The 26109-nt window shown below is 35.7% G+C and overlaps 2 protein-coding genes across 2 annotated transcripts in view; one reads left to right on the forward strand and one right to left on the reverse strand.

The window, feature by feature from the left end:
- LOC140746216 (uncharacterized) overlaps positions 1 to 26109 on the reverse strand; it is a 487763-nt gene that overhangs the window by 376793 nt on the left and 84861 nt on the right. The window lies entirely within an intron of this gene.
- LOC140746534 (uncharacterized) lies at positions 20626 to 23849 on the forward strand. The gene has a single exon (XM_073078687.1). The coding sequence runs from the start codon at positions 20658 to 20660 to the stop codon at positions 22965 to 22967; it is 2310 nt and encodes a 769-aa protein (XP_072934788.1). The 5' UTR covers positions 20626 to 20657; the 3' UTR covers positions 22968 to 23849.

Below are 26109 nucleotides of genomic sequence, written 5' to 3' on the forward strand. Positions count from 1 at the left end.
CTTGTTCGCTGAGCTCGGGAATATATAATTGAATAATTTCGTTACGAGATGGAACTGCCAAAGCTGAGCGGGGACCCTTTTAAGGCATTAAGTAACTCCTGAGACGAAGGACCAAAGATAATGCGGCCAGAAGTTCGATTTCATACAAAACTATTGATTTATTATAAGTACATACTTAATATTCTGTACTCCTTATTTCTGCGTTTTAGCCCTTTTTAGATGAGATTTTATGAGGAGCAAAAATCTAAATAAAAACTCAGTAATCGATTAAAAAAAAATGTTCCGGCTCGAAGGAACAGTTCCTTATGACTATGAAGTAGAAAATGCTAGAAAAAATTAAGATTGCGCGAAATTTTGTACCTTTTCACTTTACATTTTGTTTATTGTTTAAAGCCTAATTTGACAACTTGATAAATTGGTAATGGTAAAATCAACTACATATCTTAATTATTACAATATTTAAAGAAATCTTTGCAGGTAGTAGAACCCTTTGTGGTTCAACTCCGGCGGCACCACCGCCACACCTATTTCTGCCTCATAACAGCAGTGATAGGCTCTGCTGTGTTCCGGTTTGAAGGGTGTGGTACGGGAGACATACTTTTCAGAGGCGTTCCAGCTTAGTCCTCAAGGGTAGCGGCGCATCTGTGGCCGACTTCAGGAATATCTAATCCTATCTGGGGTTGATTACAGATGTCCATGGGCGGCAGTAGCCACTTACCATCAGGTGGACTGCATGCTCGTCTGCTATATAATAAAAAAAAATCGTTCTAAAAGACATACTATCCCTGAGTACTATATCTACTATATCTCGTATAAGTGTACCTGTACCATGCCCGCAATCGAACCACTGAAGTTTTTTCAAGAAAGCAGCAAGTGGAACATCTATACCCACATTAACTATGGCCAGCCTCATGACTGGAACTCGCGACTGACCCGATTTTTTTGCCTCACAAGCAATTCCAAGTTTATGACGTAATAAAGCCGCTTCATATTTATAACGACTGGTTCAGGCTCCGTAGATATTAGTATTATGTCGTGTTTTATGAGTTACAATACAGTCATTTCATTTCTTAAGAACTTTTAATACCATTTTATACAGTTACACTTAGAATCTTTACATTTCAAATTTATAAATTGGCAAAATAAAACTTCTGTTCCTTTTTTCATTTGCGTTTTGTTTGTTAACCGTTTATTTGTTTGGAAACTATGGTCGAATTTCTGCTATTGAGAGACTACTCGTATAAATAAATTACATGTCAATCCGTCCATGGATCTGTTAACGTACTACGTGTTACGGATAGAGGTAGAAACCCACCTGATCCGTGAACACTCCTGACAACTAAGATAAATATAGTTTTAATATATGTATTGTAAATATGTTTTTAATGAATAATGTAGTAATATTTGTGCAAATAAAACTTTCTCTTGACTTGTTTAAATAAATTAAAAAAAAAGGATAATCTTCTCATATAAATAAATCAAATACAAAACTAGTAGGACTCACGTATAAATACTAAACTAAAATGCATCATATCGTTATCAAACCATTACTGTCCCACTGCTGGGCACGGGTCTCCTCTCAGAATGAGAAGGATTAGACCATAGTCCACCGTGCTGGCCAAGTGCGTATTGGTAAACTTCGCATACCTTTAAGATTTTTTATATAAATCTCTCAGGTACGCCGGTTTCCTCACGATGTTTTTCTTCACTGTTTAGCAAGTGATAATTAATTTCTAATACGCACATAACTTTGAAAAATCAGAGGTGGCGTACCTAGAATTTGAACCTCGGACCCCTTGCTTCAGAGTCCGAGTTTCTAAACTGTTAACCCTTAACTTGGCAAGTGTACTAGAGGGCACATGAAATTATGATATGAGTTTCGGCATGTGCCCTATAGAGCACGGATCAGTTTATAGATAATACAATAAATAAATATTAAATATCAATGTGTTTTAATAATTTTAGCTGTAGCTCATTTTATAAACGTTCATCTGTCAACGTCATAGTGTTAGTAAAACGTTACTTTTAAACATTATCCGCCAAAATGTCGAAACGTCAAGTACGGACCTCGCGCCTTACGATAAATTAACTTGTATTTTTTTATTTAGTTGTTTTACATGGTATCTTACACGAAATTTTTATTGTTAAATAGTCAATTAATGATTATATTGCTTTATTTGATCAGCATTCACTATGTATTGTTAGATATTTCGCTGTAAAGTTAACTGTGCCCTGAAGGGTACGCTGCGAACTTTATAGAAAACTTGTTTTGTACCCTGCAGGGTACCATGCCAAATAGGTTTAGTTTAATTTATGTGCCCTATAGGTCACATACTTATTTTACATTGATTATTTTTTGTGCTCTTTACCGTACAAATATACATAGATACATACATTATAACTTTTTTTTAATAAATTGCATTTTGTTTTAGCGTATTATGGATGCTATAATACCTCAAAAAGACTCAGACACAGATTTTGTTTGACGTGACGTTTGTGAGGTTTCTGATGATACTATTTTCATCATTTTGAACAAATATATTTTTGAGCAAACGTATTGTGTAAGTGATACCGATTGGTCAAATCTAGATGAGATACCCGAGTCACCCAAAAACATACAATGCACAATCAACCCAGTCACATTTTTGAAAAAGAAATCGCCACTACTATTTCAACCTGCAGTTCAGTACCGACACCAGCAGCATACATATCTATTAACTTATCATCTGTAAATTCAAATAACGAAATATCGTCGTATCAAGATAGCCCATCTCAGGAAGGTGGCGAAGCCCAATCTTCATTGATGATACTTCACTGCAATAATACCCCACCGTTAGAAACATCAAGTCAATGTCCGTCTGGTGCTAGTGATCTCGAAATGGATAGTGATAATGAAATTACTACGATCGTTCCAAGGAGGTCAAAGAGAAAAATAAGTGCTTCAGCCAAATCTAAGTTTTATAAAAGCTCTATCGCCCAAACCTACAACATCCAAAAACTGTCAAAGTAAAACATCAAAACAAGTAAAGGAAAGAAATAATGATATAAACCTGAATACGAAAACCAAAACTGTAAATACAAAAGAAACATAAAATTTAAATAGGCGAAAAGATTTATTTTTGCATTAAGTCCATAACACTAGAGAAAATAATTTTACACAAACGGAGAGAACTCTATCACCAATTGAGTATTTTAAATAATTATTTAGTGACAAAATAATACGAAAAATTCGAGAGCAAAGTTTTCATAGATCTATACTAATATTATAAAGAGGAATATGTTTGTTTGCTTGATTGTAATGAATAGGCTCAAAAACTACCGGACCGATTTTAAAAATTCTTTCACCATTCGAAAGCTACATTATGCAGGAGTAACATAGGCTATATTTTATATGAAATATATTTGATAAATAGATTTTGAGGCGGTACAAAGTTTGCCGGGTCAGCTAGTAATTTATAATTGTGTTATATTTTACGTTTGATATTTTTGATCTCATAAATGAGGCTGTTTCAGTTAGATAAACTTTAAAAAAAATAAACTAGTAATTACTTTTATTTGTTCAAAGTTAATTCTAGACAAGATTTATCTTTTGAAGTGTTAATTTTTGTTTAAATTTATAAGTTTTGTTGATATATCATGATATTACGTAATTTCCTTTAATAAATTACTTATTTTGTGAATATAAAATATTGTTTTACTGCTATTTTGTATAATAAAACCACGTCAACATTATTGTAGGCAAAAGCGGCAGCCCATATAAATGTGCCTTGCAGGGCACAAATAACAGTGATTACTAATTTATACGAAATTGGTGATGTACCCTTTGGGGCACTGTTAATATTGTATATAGTAACAAACTAATGTTATAAAAAATATTAATTACATGTATTTAAGCCCCCCTAAAGCTATTTAAAAATAAATAACTTGTTAATTTTCAGTTTTATACTTTGCCAGAATACTGTACCAACGTGTGCTATGCATTTTGCCAAGTTAAGGGTTAAGCTATTACTGTTTTTTTTCCAAAAACTGCATCATATACCTAAGCATAACTTCCTGCAACAAATAGAACAACTATTGTACTCTATGTATTTGATGCTACCGAATTCAAGCGACGAATACTTCCACATAACAAGCTAGAAAGTTCTACCCACACAAGACTACACGTATGAGATGAAATCTTCAAAATCCAAGTTACCTGGAGCACGTATTAGAGTAATTTAGCTGAAGCACACATCCGTTACAAGTTCAAGTAAATTGGGTTAAGACTTCCGTTGAAGCCTTCGAGCTATCGGAACTAATGGCAAGTTACTTCCTGTTTCAGCGGAATACAGAAAAGAGGTAGGCTTTTGGTTACGCGCGGAATTTCAGGCTACTCAAGTTCTGAACGTCAGGCTTACTAATAAATATAATTAAATCTAGGGGTAAGGCAGATGAGCTAACTGGTGGAAAGTACGAGTAGTAATTAGTGCGACGATGGAAAGGAGACGTAAGTACTGTCACTGCGATAGACATCTATCATCAACTCCATATTGATCAGGTCCTGATGATGATACTAGCGTATCAACTAGTAACACATTACAAATATCTTACCTCTAAGAACTGAGAACCTCTAAACTAGATCACATCCATACATTTCTGGTATATGTCAGAAATAACAGCAGAGGTAGTGCTACCGCAGGCGAACGTGAGTTTACTCCTAAACCTATAGAGGGTTAGTAGTACTAACCCTACTTCTCAAGTTCTTGTAATGTCAAACATTTGAAACAGCGAAAATAATACACCCAACATTCGCATCAAAGGGTGCTTTTCCTATCACGCGTATTCGCGCCCGCAGGCGTGACCCACATGTACCTATGATTTAATTCATTGCAGTCTCTTCGCGACTCGTTTGAATATGCGCATGAAACATTTGAAGGTGGTATAACCCTTTGTGGTTCTACTCCGGTGGCACCACCGCCGCACCTATTCCTGCCTTATAACAGCAATTTAAAGCGCTGCCTTGTTGTGCTTTGAAAGATGGGGTAAGGGAGACATACTACGAGGTATTCCAGCATAGCTCAGGGTGTCTGCATCTGTGGCCGACCTCAGGTAGGAATATCAATTCTAACTGGGATTGATTACAGATGTCCATGGGCGGCAGTAGCCATTTACCGAGAGGTGGATTGCATGCTCGTCTGCTACTCCTATATTTAAAAAGAGAGGACAAGTGGCACGCTTGTGGGTGGGAGGCGCGTGCAGCTATAAGAACGTGTGACAGGAAAAGCTCCTTAAAACAGATAAACTATACCGTTTACCCATTATTCACATAAAAACAAGTTAAAAATATGTTATGTTCTCCTCTACGGTTACTTTATTGTTATGTTCATTCGGTTCACCGTCCTGAACTTACAATTGTTTTCGCAAAATATTTGCTTAACTCGTAACTTGCTAACACTCCGGCAAGTTTATGTAAATTTTCTTTATGCTTTTGTTTTGGATTGCACACTGTAAGCTTATAATTTAAGCATATTACTCGTATTATGACTCGTACTTAATCAAATAAAAAATGGGCATTACTATATTATTGTTGTCCATTTTTTTTCGCAAAATGCACCTTATGAGATTATTTATCAATAGCTAATCAAAAGTGAATGTTATTTTTTTTTAATTAACATTATTAAACTAAAGTTCCGCAGTGGAGTATAAATTAGGTTTATAGTTTTGATCATCGTACAAAAAGACAAATCATTTAAAAGAAAGAGACCATACATTATATTTACTTGTTTAAGTACATAGAGATACTTGTATAAATACATAGATGTACGTTTTGAGCAAGCAACATCCGAGAACTTTTAGATATTTACTTAACTCGTGGCTCACCGGGAATCCGACAAAGTTTATGTAAATCGAAATAGTAGGGAAGTTTTATTGAACTTTACTATCTTTTATCGGACGTGCACACGTGAATATTATATGTGTAGTGTTTTATGGAACTAACAGATCTGTAATTTTGGTGTATGAGTTTCATAGTTTTGGGATTTAGTGTTGCTTTAAAGGAAGTGAAGCTCTCTGCGGTTGTGTGTGTGTTGACCACCCGCGTGGCGGAGCGGTCACCATGCCGGTCTGACGCGCAGAGGGTCCCGGGTTCGATCCCCGGCCAGACAGATATGATGATGAATTAGATTAAATGATGATTAATTAGACTAAATGATGAATTTAGATTTCTGTTTCTGGGTCTGGTTGTTTGTGTATTTGTCTCTGTGTGTATCCATAGCACCAACGATACAGGGAATCCTAGTGTATGGCTGTGAGTGTTCCGGTTGTGTTCCATTGGAGATCCCGGAGTTCTCCACCAAGCGCTGATGACGGCCACCGGGGGGGTTTTAGTGCGGTAAAAATCCCACATAACCCGGCGTCGCACCCACGTCGAAAAAAAAAAAAAAAGGCTGTGAGTGTAGAAATCGTTGTTGTTGTTTTCAACTACGAAGACACCGGCGCCATAGCTATTTCTACCTGATAACAGCAGTCTTAAGTGCTGCGTTCTAATTTTAAGTGTGTGGTACCCTTAATATACTTATCCGAGGAATTCCAACTTAGTCCTACAGGATAGTGACTCTAATGTTATCTGGAACTGACAAGAGACAGACTTTAAATTAATTCAATAAATATATGATGACTTTGCCTGAACGGTAGAAAACCAATTGAGTTCAAATTTTCATTTGAGTTTTGTAACGACTCTTGTTTTCCGCTAACACTAAAACTATAGCTAAAATGTTGTTACGTGATTTTAAATGCAAAAATAACAGGTGTGAAAATTCATAAAAAAATGTAAATTTTACATAATATATGCATAAATAGTAAAAAACATAGTGCTTGTCCAAAAGTCTAAACAGCTTATCGATTACGATGCGTGAATGAGGCATAGCCGCGATGTGAAGCTCATTCCAAATATTTCCCTGAAAACCGTTATCACCTAACCCCGCGTATCAGTTGAAACGATCAGTAATCAGGCAGATAAATGACTATCCAGTTATGCGGGCTCGATTAGCAGACCAATCCTAGATATTTACTCATAATCTAAGGTGATTGTAATGTATAAGTAATACACACATATTATAATAAACATAAGCACATATTATAACAGTAATAAATAAATAAAAATAAATAAACAGTATTGGTGGGGAGACGGAGGTTCAAACGCGATATCTAGTGTGTCACTCGTCGTCTAGATGCCGTGCGGGTAAGACGTGTTGTGGAATAATTAATAAGATATAAATTAAAATAATTAATAATGACACAAAAAGTCAATGACCCCGCGAAACTTATGTCTTATTATGTTATTCTATACAGCATAAATAAGAACTCTCCTGTGAACTCTCCATTAATCTTTTTAATAATATTGATCGTATGACAGAAGTATTAAAATTACGATTTATTACTTTGTAGGATGTGATAAGTAAATACACGAACGTCAGTGAGCTAATACCCACCCGACAATTGGTATCGGCGACCGCTGGCGACGTTCGCTGACGATCCTCGTCGGCGATGGTCAGCGTGAGCTATCGCTCGTATTAGCTCCCTTGCTTCTAGTTCGCTAACGCATCTCAACCGATTTAAGTTATGACTCCAATCCTATTTAGGTGTGCCTGACGTAAAGTTAGACTCTAATCGTTTTTTATGTTACAAACGTCTAAAAATGGTACTGATTGTTTATAATTACAAGACATATTGAAGGTGGTAGAACCATTTGTGGTTCGACTCCGGCGGCACCACCACCACACCTATTTCTACCTAATAACATTAGTGTTAGGCGCTGCTGTGTTCCTGTGTGCTTGTGTGTGGGAGACAGACTTTTCCGAGGCGGTCCAGCTTAGTCCTCAGGGGTAACGGCGCATCTGTGGCCGGCCTCAGGTAGGAATATCTAATCCTATCTGGGGTTGATTATAGATATCCATGGGCGGCAGTAGCCACTTACCATCAGATGGACTGCATGCTCGTCTGCTACTCTTATATTATAAAAAAAATACGTTTAGTGAGGACTTTAATCCTATTTAGGTTTGGTAACGTATCTATAGCTAACATAAGAATCCAATCGTTTTCTGAAATATCATAAACTTCTAAAAATGTAATCGATTGCTTACAGTCACAAGACAATACGTCTGCTACAACAATTTCATCAAAAAACAGGTGTACCATAAAACGCGACGCACCGTGTACCATAACTACAAAACACGAACAACAAAATTGGGGGAGTAAACATGTAAAAGGGGTCGTAAGAATAACTAGGTCGCTAACAAGAACATGATGCCGACATGACAAGCTTTAACACTAAACAGGGCTCAAATGGACTGTAATAAAACAAAGATGGCTGCTGAGATGAAAAGATTGTGCTGAGATAATGGTAAGCAATCTTTTGTGTTACCACGATTAAAATAGTTATCTGCTCAACTAGTATACTATCATTATGCATTTGAATAGCACGTTAGACGAGAAAGTTTAGTTATGAAACGTTTCCGGTCTTCAAAGGACTTAACACTGTAATGAGGCAGAAATAGGTATCGCGGTGCCGCCGCAGTCAAACTACAAAGGATTCTACCACCTTCAGAACAATATAATCTGTATTGACCAATAGATGTCAATACATCAAGCGTTCTAAATTAGCTTAAACAAGACTTTATTTATGACATATAAGTAAATTATGAGTACCTAATAAAAAATAATACGAACTCCAGAATTTCTTTATACAAATACTGTATTGCGCTAAAAATAAATCGTATTAAGAATTCGTCCGCATATGCAAAAATAGAATCCAGGTAAAACCATTTTTATGTCTACCTTTTCTCCTGACGAAAAACGGATACCTAGATTTTTAGCAGGTGCTTTGTTTCACCAAAGTAAAATATTTTAGTGTGTTTTGTATTACGTTTCGTAATACATTCTAAACCTGTATTTTTATTTGCTAGTAATTCATACAGACATTAGGGTGCATTCGCACTATGTGCGAACCTAGCTGTGTGCGAGTGTGTGACACTAAAGTTTCAATATTTATGTTTAATCCTATGTTTGTGTATATAGTGTCAAAAACTATATATAATCCTAATTAAGATACCCAATGTGGAAGAGCGAGGCGTTCCTGTCACAAGTGTCTCTGTACTTACCAGGAAGCCCCGATTACTAGTTCTACGGCTTTATCTGAAATAAATGCACTTTTGCTTTGTTTGTTTGTTGTTGAATTCGAATCTAATCTAGGCTAAGCCAGTAAGATGAGCTATGTCTTTTTTATATAATATAGGAGTAGCAGACGAGCATACAGTCCACCTGATGGTAACTGGCTACTGCCGCCCATGGACATCTGTAATCAACCCCAGATAGATGCGCCACTACTCCTGAGGACTACGCTGGAACGCCTCGAAAACGTATGTCTCCCTTACCACACCCTTCAAACCAGAACGCAGCAGCGCTTACCACTATTGTTATGAGGTAGAAATAGGTGTGGCGGTGGTGCCGCCGGAGTCGAATCACAAAGGGTTCTACCACCTTCATGTCTATGTTATAACTACATCAGTCGCGATCTTTAGCTCGCATCCCGCCTTATAAAAACATCAAGTAGATTAAAAATGCATAAAGGACATGGACCATGAGCCTCTCAATGAAAATCAAGCAATCCTATTGGTAGATTTGACACACATCCATATCTTAGCTATATAGTTTTTTTTATTTATTGTACATCTTCAAGAAAAGATTTGTTACAAGCACGTAGCAGGTAAACGGATATTATTACCGAAACGACACTACACTCAGCGACACGTGTTTCCTGTTACGGAAGTTGTTTGAGAGGGCGAGCGCCAATTACGTAAGGACCTCTACCAAAACATTAATTAACCTTTTAGATATAAAATAAAATGCCATGCTATGTTATTTTTAAGGGTATAAAGAAAATAATATTGGTAATTCACAAAATTCGTCAGGCCTATTTAGAAATTTTAATTTGAAAACACTATTTAAATTTTCTTGAGAAAATGTTTTAATCAATTTAATAAATTAATTAATATTATATGGAAAAAATGTAATAATTTGTATAAAATCTTTATTTTTACACATAAAACTATCAAATACATATATATGTAAAAGTATCAAAATGATTAATTGGAAGTGAAAATTAATTTGACACCAATTAGGCAATAAAATATTTGACTTTAAAGATTTTTGCGCCCAATATGTCATTTCGAAAAATATGAAGACTTCATGTCTTAACTTTATGAACAGAGCTAAGATATCATAAATGTGCTTTTTAAACATTTTTACACAAAATCACGTGAAAGTCAATCATAACTAACATATTCCGTAAAATATCAGAATCACATCTTTAATTCCCAGTCCTGTATACACAGAGCGAATTAAGAATTATATTTGCCGTCCGCCCTTCTAAATTCGTACACAATGTCTCGTGAAAGGCAATCACGCTCGCTCTCACCCCGCTTGATTGAATTTCACCTTTCGTTTCATCTGATTAAATTGCGGTAGTACGCTTCCGGGCATTCTCGTTTGAACGCGTATGTTTTACTGCACTTATGTAGCCCCGCGTGTGAATATCAAACGGAATAACGTTGTTAGGGGCACAGTATAAATAATAATACGTGTACAAGATTAGAAATTAATTATCACTTGCTGAAACGGTGAAGGAAAACATCGTGAGGAAACCTGCTTACCTGAGAGATTTATAAAAAATCTTAAAGGTATGTGAAGTCTACCAATACGCACTTGGCCAGCGCGGTGGACTATGGCCTAATCCTTCTCATTCTGAGAGGTGACCCGTGCCCAGCAGTGGGACAGTAATGGGTTGATGATGACGTGTACAAAGGCATGTGAATGGTAAATATGTATTCTATATGTTGCTATGATCTGTCGCTCGTTTAAGCAAAAATGTGGCAATAGTTCTGAAATGTAAATTAAGAATTTAATGTTATTATCTGCACGATATATTTTATAATCTATCAATTGAAAAAAATTTAACTTTATGAAAGACTGGCAAAAAAAGAAATTGCTTTTTAACACACTGCGGTGGGGAATGTTTTTGGAGCTAATGTATATATTTATATATGTATATCTCATTCTTGGTACGCCCTGCAGCACAACGGCTTGACGGATTTTCACATTATTATGAGATGTCTTTGGATTCGTCTAAATTACGAAGGCCATATTTTTTACAGTCCGAATTTTTTTTTTTTAAACAATTTCCCACTTTTATTTCATAGCCCCCACTAGTATATGTTACAAATTCTATATAAACATATAAAGATGTAGATAATACAAACATCTTGGCACAGATCTGAATTTACAATTTGAATATGTCTAGCTGGTAATTGAACCCGGAATACTCTGCGGTAGACGAATCATGCCATCGTGCCATGTAGGTCATCAAACCAACACTGCTTAATCAATACTTACAATATGTATATATACTTTACATTTGAAATGACTATACTCTAACTTACGATATAAATAAATCTGCTTTATATATCCATCTTTCTATTCCACACATCTCCCATTCTCCCATTGAAGAGGGCTTGATCTTAGGTGTTATTTAGCAAGACAATTCTGTATATACGAGTAGTAACAATACCCTGACTATGGCGACGAAAAGTCACCTACGTATTACCAATTGATAATAATTAGTCGCTTTGAAATATGTCATCAATCTTTCCAAAATTATATCAGTGTGTAGCAAGATTTGTGTGTGTATGAAAATCTCAACAATGTCCGCTCTACAGCCCTCTTTTTTAAATCACTTATGACTTTATTGTAATAAAAGTAATTAACTATTTAAACAATTCAAATTATAATGGTGAAGCTGCTAGTACCTTGGGTACACTTCCTCGGGGCAGCGATTTGGCTCATTTAATTTATTTATAAAACTTTAGTAGTTTTAGTTAGAACATTGTTAAATTGTTTTAAACAATTGTATTGTAATTATTCTTTATTAAATAAACTAAAATTTGTTTCCTTAATAAATATTTTAAATTAAAATAAGAACCTACTAAATTAGCGTCCCTGGGGTGAGTTCCCAGCCCCTTTTGGTAACAACAGTACTTGGCGAACTTTAAAACTTTCAATTTCTTTAAGCTTGTCGGAAACATCAATTCGGACAGTCCCAAAAATCGATGAAAACAAAAACTGGGTCAAACATTACCCGTGAACCGGCGATGTCACTAGACCGGCTCAAAGCAAGGAACCCTCAAGAAATCGATACTTAGGTATCAAGTAATGCCTCGCCTTACGTGTACCTTACGAATGACTCGCCTACTTTCGTCCAAAACAAGAAATGTTTTGCCATGTCGTTGTAAAAAAGCTATTTTTTTTTGCCATTTTTGTGGGAAATTCATTGAATGTTTACTAGTTATTTTACTTAACAATTTGTTACTTTATCTTAATAATGTCATAATTGTCATTTATATTCAAAACACTTTTTTGCAATAATACAGAACTTTAAAGTTACTGACGGTTATTTTTTCTATAATCACTTATTCTGTCAATTTTAAACTTATAAACTTAAAGATAAAATCATAACAAATGTAAAATTTTTTTAGTGACATAAATCATAGTTTATTTATGTATTACAATTATACAATTTATATTTAATTATTTACAATATTAGCCTAATTAAAAGTACATAAATAATAATAGATTAAACAGGTTTTAAAATAGTCATTTAAAATTTATGAATGATGATGAATCATAAACATAATGTTATGACGTCATAAATCATATTAACTGTTGAAATGCCTTACACTTTCATAAATACAAATAACTGTCAAAATGTAAAAGCCACAATACGTTACTCAGGGGTCCAATTCTGTTAATTTAGCTACATTGGCGACATCTCTTGACCTTGGAGTTTAAAAAAGTTTTTAAAGAATCCCATGTAATGTCACACTGGGATTTTTCCTAAGGGAATTTAGTAAAACAATTTTCATGGCAAAAGAGTAAGGCATATTTTGAATACTGCTGTTGCTAATAGTAACTGATCATAATCACGCATAGGCAATGGACATGTTGAAAGTTAATTATATTATTATTATATAATTATATTATTATTTATTGTTCTAATATGGTTAGTTAATTGTATCAGGCGTTACTTTGCGGAAATCCATGCTATTAAGTTAAGATTAAAACTACTTCGCAACAATCCGCTACAAATATTTATGACGGTACATATAATAAACCAAGCAGTATGTACCACCCTCCCTCCCACAAAGAATGCGTTCAAAAAATTAAAAATATACACCACCATACATACCACCACCAACACGAGTTTCGCTCCAAAACGGAGCATCATCAGGGTAAGTGGACTCTACAACGGTTAATCGGTCATCGAATAGGGGTCCTAAATGATTAAGCTCCTACTCCTGACGACCAAAATGGTCGCATCAAGTAAATCGTCCGACATCCATATTCACCTGCTCACCAACCCTGCTTTACGCTCGAAATGTGTGACGGTGGTACCATCTTTTTTATAATATAGGAGTAGCAGACGAGCATACAGCACACCTGATGGTAATTGGCTACTGCCGCCCATTGACATCTGTAATCAACCCCAGATGGGATTAGATATTCCTACACAGATGCGCCGCTACCCCTGAGGACTAAGCTGGAACGCCTCGGAAGTCTGCCTCCCTTACCACACACGTCATTTCTTTAAAGTTCGACTTTACTTTTATAATCTAGAACTTATTTAAATATAATCTAGATCTACACTGCTTATAAGATGAGATTACTTTAATACTTTAAATTTACTTTTCTGTCACTTAACAAAGTATAATTTATATAAGTATAAGTACAATTTGCAATACTGTCGCAGTACGCAACCTCATTTGCCCGGATTTAATCTTATTTATGTCTATGATTATGAAACAAGGCCCGAGTTAATTTTCTTCCCTTGTAGTTGAAACAAATTCATTTGAATACATCTGTATGATAAATGAATGTTGCTTTTGAATTAAAATTTGCTTATTAATCTTATTGTGGCGAATGGGTACGCTGTTCGGCTATGTGTTGAAGTTCGGTGTATCGATGTAGCAATCTTTGTTTCAAGAGGGACTCCGAAGAAGTTTGGCGCATCATGGTTTCTCACCGAGGGCAAAATATGAAATTTCTTGTTACTTCTTGTTAGTGGTTTAAAAAAGTTTGTCACGAATAGTCACTGAAATTTGTCGAAAAAATAGGTCTTGTGTTTGAGTTATTTTTTGTCTATCCTAAGGCTACCCCTGAGGACTAGGTTGGAATGGTTCATTTAAACTGGAACACAGGGCTGACTAATCATTACTTTACTTTTTATAATGTGGGAGTAGCGGACGACCATGCAGTCCACCTAATGGTAAGTGGTAATCAACCCTAGATAGGATTATATATTCCTACCTGAGGTCGGCCACAGATGCGCCGCTACTGCTGAGGAACTAAGCTGGAACGCTTCAGAAAAGTATGTCTCCCTTACCACACCCTTCAAATCGGAACATAGCAGCGCTTAATACTACTGTTAATAGGCAGAAATAGGCGTGGTGATGGAGCCGCCGGAGTCGAACCACAAAGGGACCTTCATGCGCCAAATATCACTGTATTCCACTCATGGGGATAAACATATGTCCAATATGTCACCAAATCTAAATACGACAAATCCTAACTGAAATTGATTACAGATGCATACCGACCAATTTACCCCTGAGAACTGCGGTGGTGCGCTTGTAGATAAGTGTTTTGTTAGTGTACCTTGTACGTTAAGTGGTTATGTCACTTCAAATATACCCACAGCGCTATACTGCTAGTATAAGGTTGAAATAGACGGAATCGGATAATATTTCATATCCAAGCGGATCCGTTGAGGACTTTCCAATATTAGACAATCTATATATATAAAAGAGATTTCCACGTATATAGTCACTCATCACGATATCTCTGGAACCATTAGAGCTAAAGACTTGAAATTTGGTAGGAATATTCTTTTCACCGAGTAGAGGTCAGCTAAGAACGGATTTTACGAAATTCCACCGTTAAGGGGGTTAAATGGGGGTTGGAAGTTAATATGAAAGTCCGTCAGTTTTAAAGCAAACTAGATGAAAATTGGTATTTAGCTTTCTGATTTAAAGTAATAAAAATCTAATCTAAGGGTTTTTCCAAAATCAACCCTAAAGGTGGTTAAATAGGGGTTGACAGGTTATTTTAAATTTTGCCATTTTGGAAGCCAGCACTATGAAAGTTAGCCATTGCTTTGCTGGTTAGATATAAAATAACTTTAGTTCTACCGTTTTTGGAAAATCAACCCCTATGTGGGTTAAATAAGGGTTGTAAGTTTGTATAGAATTCCCCCAGTTTTGATGTAAACGCTATCAAAATCGGTATTTAGGTTTTCGATTAAAAATAATTAAATACCTATTTCACCATTTTTGGAAAATCAACCCTTAAGTTGGTAAAATAAGGGTTAACAGCTTATTTTAAAATTTGCCAATTTGAAAGCCAGCACTATGTAAGTTAGCCATTGGCTCACTGGTTAGCTACAGTGGAACTATAATTCTACCGTTTAGAAAATGAACCCTTATTTGGGTTAAATAAGGGTTGTAAGTTTGTATGAGAGTCCCCCAGTTTTGATGTAAACTGTATAAAAATCGGTATCTGGGTTTCGATAGAAAATAATTAATCATCTATTTCATTGTTTTTGGAAAATCATCCCTTAAGTTCGTTAAATGGGGGTTGGAATTTTATTTCAAACTCCGTTAATTCGGAAGCAAGGACTATAAAAACTTGCATTTGGCTTTCCTGTTAGAAATAATAGAACTTTTTAACACCATTTATGGAAAATCTACCCTCAAGAGGGTAAAATAGGGGTTGTAAGTTTGTATGAAAGTCCTCCAGTTTTAATGTAAACTGTATAAAAATCGGTATTTGGGTTTTCGATAGAAAATAATTAAACACCTATACCATTATTTTTGGAAAATCATCCCTTAAGGTCGTTAAATGGGGGTTGGAATTTCATTTCAAACTCCGTTAATTCGGGAGCGACCACTATGAAAAATTATCATTACAATCAATGAAGCATCTGAGTCACGGTTTTTTTTAGATTTTTAGATTAACCCTTAAGACTGCTATAGAAGGGTGTATGCATTATGCCTTTCTGTTTACACATCTGTTTCAGCATTTTAGCAACTCAACAATCAACCACCATTAGGGTACTATTTTTTTTTATACTAAAGAAGTAGAAGACGAGCATGCAGTCCACCTGATGGTAAGTGGCTACTGCCGCCCATGGACATCTGTAATCAACCCCAGATAGGATTATATATTCCTACCTGAGGTCAGCCACAGATGCGCCGCTACCCCTGAGGACTAAGTTGGAACGCCTCGGAAAAGTCTGTCTCCCTTACCACACCCTTAAAAACGGAACACAGCAGCGCCTAACACTGCTGTTATTAGGTAGAAATAGGTGTGGCGGTTGTGCCGCCGGAGTCGAACCACAAAGGGTTCTACCACCTTTAGAAACCTATAAGTAAAGGAAGATTCTTTAAAAACCGTTGTTGAAGTTACCTCCTCTGGCGTGTCTGGAAAAAGAACAGAGTGCAGAGAGGTTTAGTGTAGGGTGAAATTCCACGGGCCATCGTAACATAAATTTTTAACATGGGAATGTATTACGCGTGTTGAAGTGCACATCGACGGTTTTTTAGGGTTCCGTACATAAAGGATAAAAACGGAACTCTATTACTAAGACTTCACTGTCTGTCCGTCTGTCCGTGTGTCACAGGGCTCTATCTCTGGAACCGTAATAGATAGACATTTGAAATTCTTACAGAGGATGCATAACGGTGGCCGCTATAACAACAAATACTAAAAATAAAAAAGTTGAAAACAAAAAGGGGTCCCCATACAACAAACTGCTATTCGATATTTTTCCAACTAACTTTTAAACCGGTAGAAGTAGACAGTTGAAACTTTCACAAAATGTGTAAATAAAAATTTTAGTTGTACGGAATGCTCAAGGTGCGGGTTGGACTTGCACTTGGTAAATTAATAGTAACGCGCAGACCCGCGGGCCACAAGGAAAAGTCGCGGGCCATACACCACCCGTGGGTGTCGGCTTGCCGACCGCAGGTGTTGAATTAGCTTTCAGAAATTTGATGATAAAGTATTTATTGATACATATGTACATAGGAATGTTTTTGAAATTCTACTAAGGAGGTAAAAGAAGTGTTATATGTATATATACGGGAATCTTTTAAGTTCGAAGTTAGAAACGTAAAATTTCAGATAACGTCTATTCAGACAAATACACGACAACGTGGACGGGTGCAAATTTCATATATGATAATGCGTAATTTTGGTATACTGATTAGGTCCATCGCAACTACTTTGGACACACTGCGTGCCAACATTTTGTCCTGCCGTGGGGTATGGTTGTGGTTATGCGTGGATTAGTGATGGTTATGTGATAGACACATAGACCTTGGATTAAAATTTTTGTGGAAAGCTGTATTATTTATTATTTTAATTCATATAAATCGATAAGACCCTAAGTAGTTAACGGTGTGTTGATTTCGTAAAATCCGTTCATGATAAATAATTAGGCAGCTAGATAACACAATTTAATATTTCTTTTACTTGGCATGTATTTTATGCCACGCGAAGCGGGCGGGTAACGGCTAGTATTATATAAGATTTCGACTATTCAAATCTACCAACAGCGCTATACTACTAGTATAAGGTTGAAATAGACAGATTGGATAGTATTTTAAATACAAGCGGATCACTTGAAGACTTTCCAATATGTTGATACATTTAGACTTACATTTTAGACTAGACGTGAGCGTATCCTTCTCTCATCGATATTACATCACAAAGTCTGCATAAAAATGTAAGCATGCCTTATGATTCCAATAATTAAAACTACTGATTAGGATTATAATAATTATTTGCAAAGAACTTTTCAACTTTAACTCCTTAAAGCTTAAGAAGTAAATTTAGATACTTTTAACAGACTTAAATAAGATCACAGATGTGCTTGATGTTGCTTCAAACTGCACCTGAACTGCAATTCGCGGTTGGATTGCAGTTTAAATGCGGTCCGTCTGTCTACAGCCTAAATGATTCTTATAATTGAGTACGTTTTGAAATTACAAAGTAAAATACCAAGTACATAAGAAAACGGGACAAAAACATGCAACCAGCGTTCCTCAAAGTGTAATTGAATAATTTTGTTAACGAAATGAAACTGGTAAGCGGCGGGAATTTAGCATGAACAATTTTATCGTTAAAACTAAGTACACAGATACAGAAAAGTGAAACTGGATGAGTTAGGCCTCATAAAATAATTGGATTTGTTTAAAAAAAATAACAATACATATTTTAAATTAGAATTAATTAGAATTTTAAATAAAGGTAAAATTAATCAATATATGAAAAAAATATGTAAAGATTTATTTCACTCGTTCAACGTTTATTTATTGAAGAGAAATACTCGTATTTAATTTATATTGAGAAATAATTATTCACCATTTCTATACGAAATGAACAACAAAATATTTCTAATTTATTTACAATTTTGCTAACCATTTGGTGTTAACGAAAAATTAATGATATTCATAAAAATATTAGTGTTAATGAATTGTGATATACATAAAAATACCATACCAAACCATCTTTTAAAAATATATATAAAAATGCGTAAAAAACAGCGCTTCTAAAAGTGTAATTGAATAATTCCGTTAACGGAATGAAACTGCTATGGGGTGGGAATTCTCAGACAACCCCAGCTGGTAATGGCATCAAGAATTTTATCGCTAGACGCGGGGAGTATTAAATTAAAACTAGATGAACGATACGCAAATAAGATTGCGTTTTATATTGGGTTATATTTAAGGACGTATTCATGAATAAACATTGATAGATTTTGATTTTATGATACAAGAGAATTGATGTTTAGAAAATTGCACTTTTGATGTATATAATAAATCACAATTTTAATTTTAATTATTTTAAAAAATGTATTACATAATGTATGCATTGTCTCCACACACTCACCTGTACACATGTACGTACACACACGCAGGCGCACATACACATACACACACACATTCTAGAATGCCAATATGTATAAATAAACTTTTTTTTAGTTTACGAGGGGGAAACCTTCAAAAGGTACCCGGTGCCGTGGGAGCGCCGGTGCTTGGAGCTACGGTGTGCCGGTATAAATAAACTTGACGTCTACTTAAGCCAACCTCAATGTTAACCAGAGTTTGTCTACCAAAGATCAAAATACTACAATTAGTGCCTAGCAAAATTTGACAAATTTCGAGTTTTAGTAGGCACTAATTGATTAAAATTGATTTATTAGTAACGTACATTTTTTTCTGTGTTTTTCTCATTTTAATGTCAAAAGTAAACTATTGATTATGCACAACAAAAACTGCCCTTACGTTGAACCAACATTGCATGTTAGGAGTTAATTATTTCTGTTAACTTCCAAACTAAATTTCATTTTATGACATCATCAAACTTAAGCTCCCTACACATGACGTGCTAATATTGTAGTAGCCCGCGAGACAAGAGAAGATAATTTAATGACGTGATTAGCGCGCTGGCCAATGTTGCATATCATGTTGTGTGGACTAAGCCTAATACACTTTATCGTGTATTACATTACATAAATAGCTTAGAGTTGATAAGTTGTTCCATATGTCACCTGTGCACATATGCGTACAAACAAGCGCGCACACATTAATATATACACGCGCACACACACTTTCACATCCACACACATTGCAGAATTATAATATCTAGCTAAACTTTAGTTTACTTTTCCCTCTTAGCATTTTTATATTTTTTTTATTTAAAGTTCAAGCATTTCAATACTAAAAGTGTCGTTTTGATTGTGGACAACAAATTACATAGAAAAAACGTTGCATGTGTAAGAGTTAGTGATTATGTTATTAAATATTTATTAAAATATTGTAAAGAATATTACCGATATTATGAATTTAATCCGTGTTAAAATGAAAATTAAATACAAGAAAACGATATTGACAAGAATGTAAGAAAATGAGAAAAATATTATTTGTAGGGTATTTCGAGTTCAGTTGGTTGGGAGCCGCATTTTTGTGAGCATTCGATTGTGAGCTGTAATAGTGTTCGGATTAGAAATATACTGTACCAAGTTACTGTGAGTTTCATTATAAAGTGTTGGAAATGGTTTAAGTGATCAGTGTTTGTGTATTTATGAGAATAAACTATATGTGAACCGAGAGCTGGGAGTTTTCTTACACTTCAGAAGTGGTAAGTGCCTTGCCTTTTTAAATATGTGTTACGAATTATTGCTAATAAAAACGAACGTAAGTGTACGCAGTAATATTTACTTAAAGCTTTGAAATCAGAATTGTTTTCCACGAAATATGTTATAGTGAACTTAGACTTATTTTGGTTATTACTTACTTACTTTAGACGATTATTTTTTTAAGTATAACACAGTTTCCTCATAAACGTTATATTCTGTATTTTTTTTAAAACTACTGTATTAAAATAATTATAATAATAATTAAATACTCAGGTTTCTGTTAATATTATAAATACCTTAGCCTAGGACTATTAAAATTTTATTTCGATAGTGGATACATAGTTGGACCTGCTTTCGAGTTTCAGATAAAATGCCAGATGAAAGAGAGACGCAACCACGTCGCTTGGAGACACCGGATGGCAGCCGTCGCAGCCGCAGCCGCAGTCGCCGCGACAGCGTACCCGGCCAGCGCAGGAGCCGCGTAGCTGAATACAGCGTCCCGCGCGAGTCCGAGAGGCTACGCGACTTGGAGCGACAAGTACATCAAGAACGCGGGAGACTACGTGACCTGCAACATGACTTGGAGAGGGAGCGCGATCGGATGCGACGAACCGTGAGTAACCAGCGAGAACGTATACATCCAAGCAGCCGTCATTCTACACGCGATTCAGCAACCGGACGTGAGAGACTCTCTCGGAGACGAGAGCGTAGCCCACATGAACGTGCTGGTCGTGCGAGAAGTAGGAGTATTATTGACGAACCTGAAAATCCATCAAAGAAATCCAAGAGTCCTACGTTTACTTCTAGTGATGTAATCAACCTTTTGAATTCGTTTAAAAACGTGCCATTACAACCGCCCACGCTAAACGTTCAATCTTCGAGTAATCATAAAAACATTTTATCTAATTTTGATCCATCATCTAAAACCCAACGCATGGATATTTGGTTAAAAAAGGTTAATGAGTGTGCAGCCGTGTACGGTTGGGATGACAAGACTACTATCCACTTTGCGTTACAAAAGCTTCAGGGTTTGGCCAAAGTTTGGTATGAAAGTTTACCCTCAATTCTTTTTAATTGGAATGAATGGCAAGAAAAGTTGATAAGTGCATTCCCATGTGAAATGAACTATGGCCAAGCCCTGGAAGATATGTTGAAAAGAAAGAGCCGATTTAATGAACCTATCGAAGTTTATTATTATGATAAGCTGGCTTTATTAAACCAGTGTAATATTGAAGGAAAGCGTGCTGTTGATTGTATTATCCACGGTCTAACAGATAAAACCATAAAATCTAGTGCGGTCTCGCTTCGTTGTTCGGAGCCAGAACAATTATTACAGTTTTTAATGAGCAATAAAGAATCATTTCAAGTTATGGATCGGACAAATTATAAAACAAGATTAGGCATTGATACAAATACCGTCGGTAACAATAGTAAAATGGGTAACAAAGTTAGTACGGCTCAAAATAATTCCTTATTTTGTTTTAACTGTAAAGAAAAAGGGCATCCTTTTCTGAAATGCCCCAAACCTATCGTTAGATGTAACAAATGTAATAGGGTAGGACACAAAACTGATGATTGTTTTAGTATAAATAGGGACAGTAAAAGTGACACTATTCAAAAGACGATGCTTATATCCAACTTAAACCCGAGTTCCAAGTTTTACAAGGACATTTACGTAAATAACGTTGCATCAAAAGGATTTGTGGATTTCGGCAGCGATGTATCATTAATAGGGCAGTCATTTGTAGCTTGTTTAGGGTTATCACTTAGTAATAAATCCAGTATTCTAAAAGGATTCGGTAATCAAGTGGTACAGACTCTTGGTACAGTTCAAGTGAATTTAATTATTGATGGTGTACGAGCTGACGTAGAGTGTCAAGTTGTTGATGATAAATATTTGGAAGTTCCAATATTGATAGGCCAATCGTTTACGGAGCAACAGCATGTTACAGTTTGCAAGACTTCAAGTAAACTCAGTTTCTTTGATATAAATAATGAGGTGCCTTTTTCGAGTACCGATATTCATAGTGACGTATCAGTTAAGATTATAGCGATTTCAGATGTTACGTATTATGGGCCGGCAACCATTAGAGCTTTTGTAGAACCGCAAATTCACAATGAAATTTTGATAGATAGCAAAATTATTGGCAAACCTTCGCAACAGATTATAGTGTTGGGGGGCATATACCCCGTTAACAATTCGTTTGTTAATATTCTTATTTCTCCAATTACAACATATTGTGACATAAAGGCGGGAATGGTAATCAGTCGCGGGTCAGAAATTAATATCGTAAATCACATCACAACATCCCCGAAAGAAGCTTTAGTGTCAGGCAATATAGATAGCGATAAAGTTCATATAGGCCGTACAATTGACGAATGTAACCGTCGGAAACTCTTAGCATTGCTAAATAAATACCAACATTGTTTTGCGTCGTCGTTGAAGGAATTAGGGTGTGCTAATACTACTGAAATGACTATTGAGGTAAATACTAATAAGCCCATTGTTTATCGGCCTTACAGATTGTCATATAAAGAACGGGAACATGTGCGGGATTTAGTTACTGAAATGTTGGATGCGGGAATAGTGAGAGAGTCCGTTTCCGAATATGCAAGTCCAATTATTTTAGTACGTAAAAAGACGGTAAATTGCGAATGTGTGTGGATTATCGAATGCTAAATTCAGTGACAGTTAAAGAACGCTATCCTATGCCGAATATCGACGATGAAATAGCTCGTTTGTCGGGTCAGGCTTATTTTGTCACCCTTGATTTAACATCGGGTTACTACCAAGTTCCTATTTCCGAGCGATCTCGACCCTTAACCTCTTTTGTCACACCGGACGGCCAATACGAATTTAACCGTATGCCCTTCGGACTGGCAAATGCGCCAGCGGTATTCCAAAGAATGATGCATAGAGTTTTGGGTCCAGCGAGGTATGACGGAGCTACGTCATATATAGATGACATTTTAATATATGGTAAAAATATTGATGAATGTTTGGATAGGTTAGAAAAAGTTTTGAAATTAATAGAAGATGCCAATCTTACCCTTAATCTCACTAAATGCGAATTTCTCAAAGATAAGATTAGCTATTTAGGTTATGAAATAAGTTTAGATGGAATTCGCCCGGGCGATAAGAAAATTCAGTGTGTAGTAGACTTCCCTTGTCCGACTGATCAGCATACATTACGACAATTTTTCGGGCTCGTAGGATATTTCCGCAAGTTCATTAAAAATTTTGCATCGCTAGCACATCCTCTAACAAAATTGCTAACTAAAAATGCTCCCTGGACTTGGACGTATGAACAGGAAGAGGCATTTAAGACTCTTAAAGATAAATTAATAAATAGACCTATTCTTGCTATTTTCGATCCAACGGCTGAAACTGAACTCCATACGGATGCCAGTAAGCTGGGAATTGGAGGTGTATTATTACAAAAGTCTGGAAACAGTGATTCTTTTAGGCCAGTTGCTTTTTATAGTCGAAAAACTTCCCCTGAAGAGAAAAACTTTCACGCGTTTGAACTTGAAACACTTGCGGTAATATGTTCATTAAAGAAGTTTAGGGTGTATTTATTAGGACAAAAATTTAAAGTCACTGATTGTAGTGCATTGCGTGCTACTTTTTCAAAACGCGATATTCTTCCCCGAGTTGCCCGATGGTGGCTTTTGATGCAAGAGTTTAATTGTATAGTCGAGTATCGCCCTGGGGTTAAAATGACACATGTTGACGCTCTTTCTCGCAATCCTGTGATAGATGACGAAACTTCAAAGGTTCTGGACCTGTATCCGTCAGTTATGAGTATTAATAACGAAGATTGGCTACATACCTTGCAGATAGGTGATTCAGAATTGTGTAGGATTAAAGATGTTCTTACTTCCAAAATTGATGTAGAAGGGCTAAAATATATTAAAGACAATTTTCTGTTAAAAGATAACAAACTATACCGATACTTAAATGGGGATACAAACAATATTCGGTGGGTCGTGCCGAAGGGTGCAAGGTGGCAGATTTGTCGTCTAAATCATGACGACATGGGACATTTTGGAGTAGAAAAAACATTAAATCGTATTAAACAATCTTACTGGTTTTCAAAAATGTCTAAAATTGTAAAAAAGTACGTTAATGCGTGCATAGAATGTGCTTACGCGAAGAAAAATAGTTCTTGTAAAGAGGGATATTTACATCCGATTGAAAAGGTAGAAGTCCCGTTCCACACGCTACATATCGACCACCTTGGACCTTTCGTCAAATCTAAGTGGGGCAATACTCATCTCTTAGTTATTGTCGATGGGTTTACCAAATTTGTATTTGTTAGGCCCGTTCGTAATACAAAGTCTCAGAGTGCTATAAGAGTTTTGGAAGATATTTTTTATACCTTTCGCATTCCAGACCGCATGATCAGCGATAGAGGAACATGTTTCACGTCACATGCTTTCAGAAAGTTTTGCCTTGATAAAGGCGTGAAGCATGTTCTGAACGCGGTAGCAAGTCCTCGGTCAAACGGGCAGGTTGAAAGGTACAACCGTACTATTCTTAATTCACTAACAGCCCAAAATTTAAATAACGACAACAAGGCTTGGGATCATGCGGTTGGGAAAGTACAGTGGGGATTGAACAATACCTGTCAAAAGTCTATAGGTGGGAAGACACCCGCCGAAGTCATGTTTGGCACACGTATAAATTCGGAAGCAAATCCTAAGCTTAATGAAATTCGTCAGGAAACTCGCGACACCACTGACTTGACACGTATCAGACAACAGGCTAAAGATGCAATTGACGTTCATCAGGCAAAACAAAAGCAAAGTTATGATAAGGGCAAACGCCGCGCTCGTGTCTATACTGAAGGCCAGTTAGTAAAAATAACAAAAGTAGCTTTTGCTAATGAGGGAAAAAGTAAGAAACTTCTTCCGGCATATATAGGCCCATATCGTGTAGTCTCAGTATTAGGGAATGATAGATATCGAGTAGCAGCTATACCCGGTGTAACGGCAACAAAGAACAAACGGAAAACTACTGTAGCTGCGGATCGAATGTTACCGTGGGTCAATATCGCTTCTTTAGAAATCCATGAGTCCGATACCACCGATAATGACGAATGTGATATTGAAAATATAAGTGACGATAATGATGTAATAAGTATTTAATAATTTTCAACATACATTAAATGCCATAATTTTTAGATGTTAAATATTATATCCATGTTATTTACAATCATAATTACTAAATATATTAAATTTTATGTAATAAAATAAACAATAAACTATAAACTAAAAAAAAAGGAAATAAATAACTATAATGATTAACATTATTTATATAATTTTGTTGTTATAGCTTTATTTTTTATATTGTTAAATCTAAAATATATACTAATAAAAGATAACGTATATTTTATATTAAAATTACAACTTAGTTAATGATTGTATTACATGAAGTTATAATAAGATAATGAAATTGAAATAAAAGGGAAAATATGGAAAATGAAGTAAAAATAAGGAAAAGAGTATAAGTTTATTATATTGAGAAGTTTGGAAAGTGGAATAGTTTCACTTTTTATTTGCATTGTATGGAGCATGGACTTACTGTAAGAATGGATGGGTTTACAGTATGTCGTATCGTTGTCTTCGTCATGAGAATGGATGGGTTCATGACGCAGCCACCGAGATGTTCCATGCTACTGATATATTATAGGGATGCTTACTATCTGCAAGAATGGATGGGTTTGCAGATGTAACTCCCTTGGAAAGAGTGATATTGTAAGAATGGATGGGTTTACAATATCATAATAAATTCATGATATGACGTTTATTAGTTCTGC

The sequence above is a fragment of the Epargyreus clarus genome, unplaced genomic scaffold, assembly GCF_041222505.1.
Source record: "Epargyreus clarus isolate Ecla_fem2 unplaced genomic scaffold, WU_Ecla_fem_2.2 ptg000012l, whole genome shotgun sequence".
NCBI classification, from domain to species: domain Eukaryota; kingdom Metazoa; phylum Arthropoda; class Insecta; order Lepidoptera; family Hesperiidae; genus Epargyreus; species Epargyreus clarus.

What these genes read in the sequence shown, in the direction of transcription:
- LOC140746534 (XM_073078687.1), top strand. Translation starts at nt 20,658, where the DNA reads ATGCCAGATGAAAGAGAGACGCAACCACGTCGCTTGGAGACACCGGAT.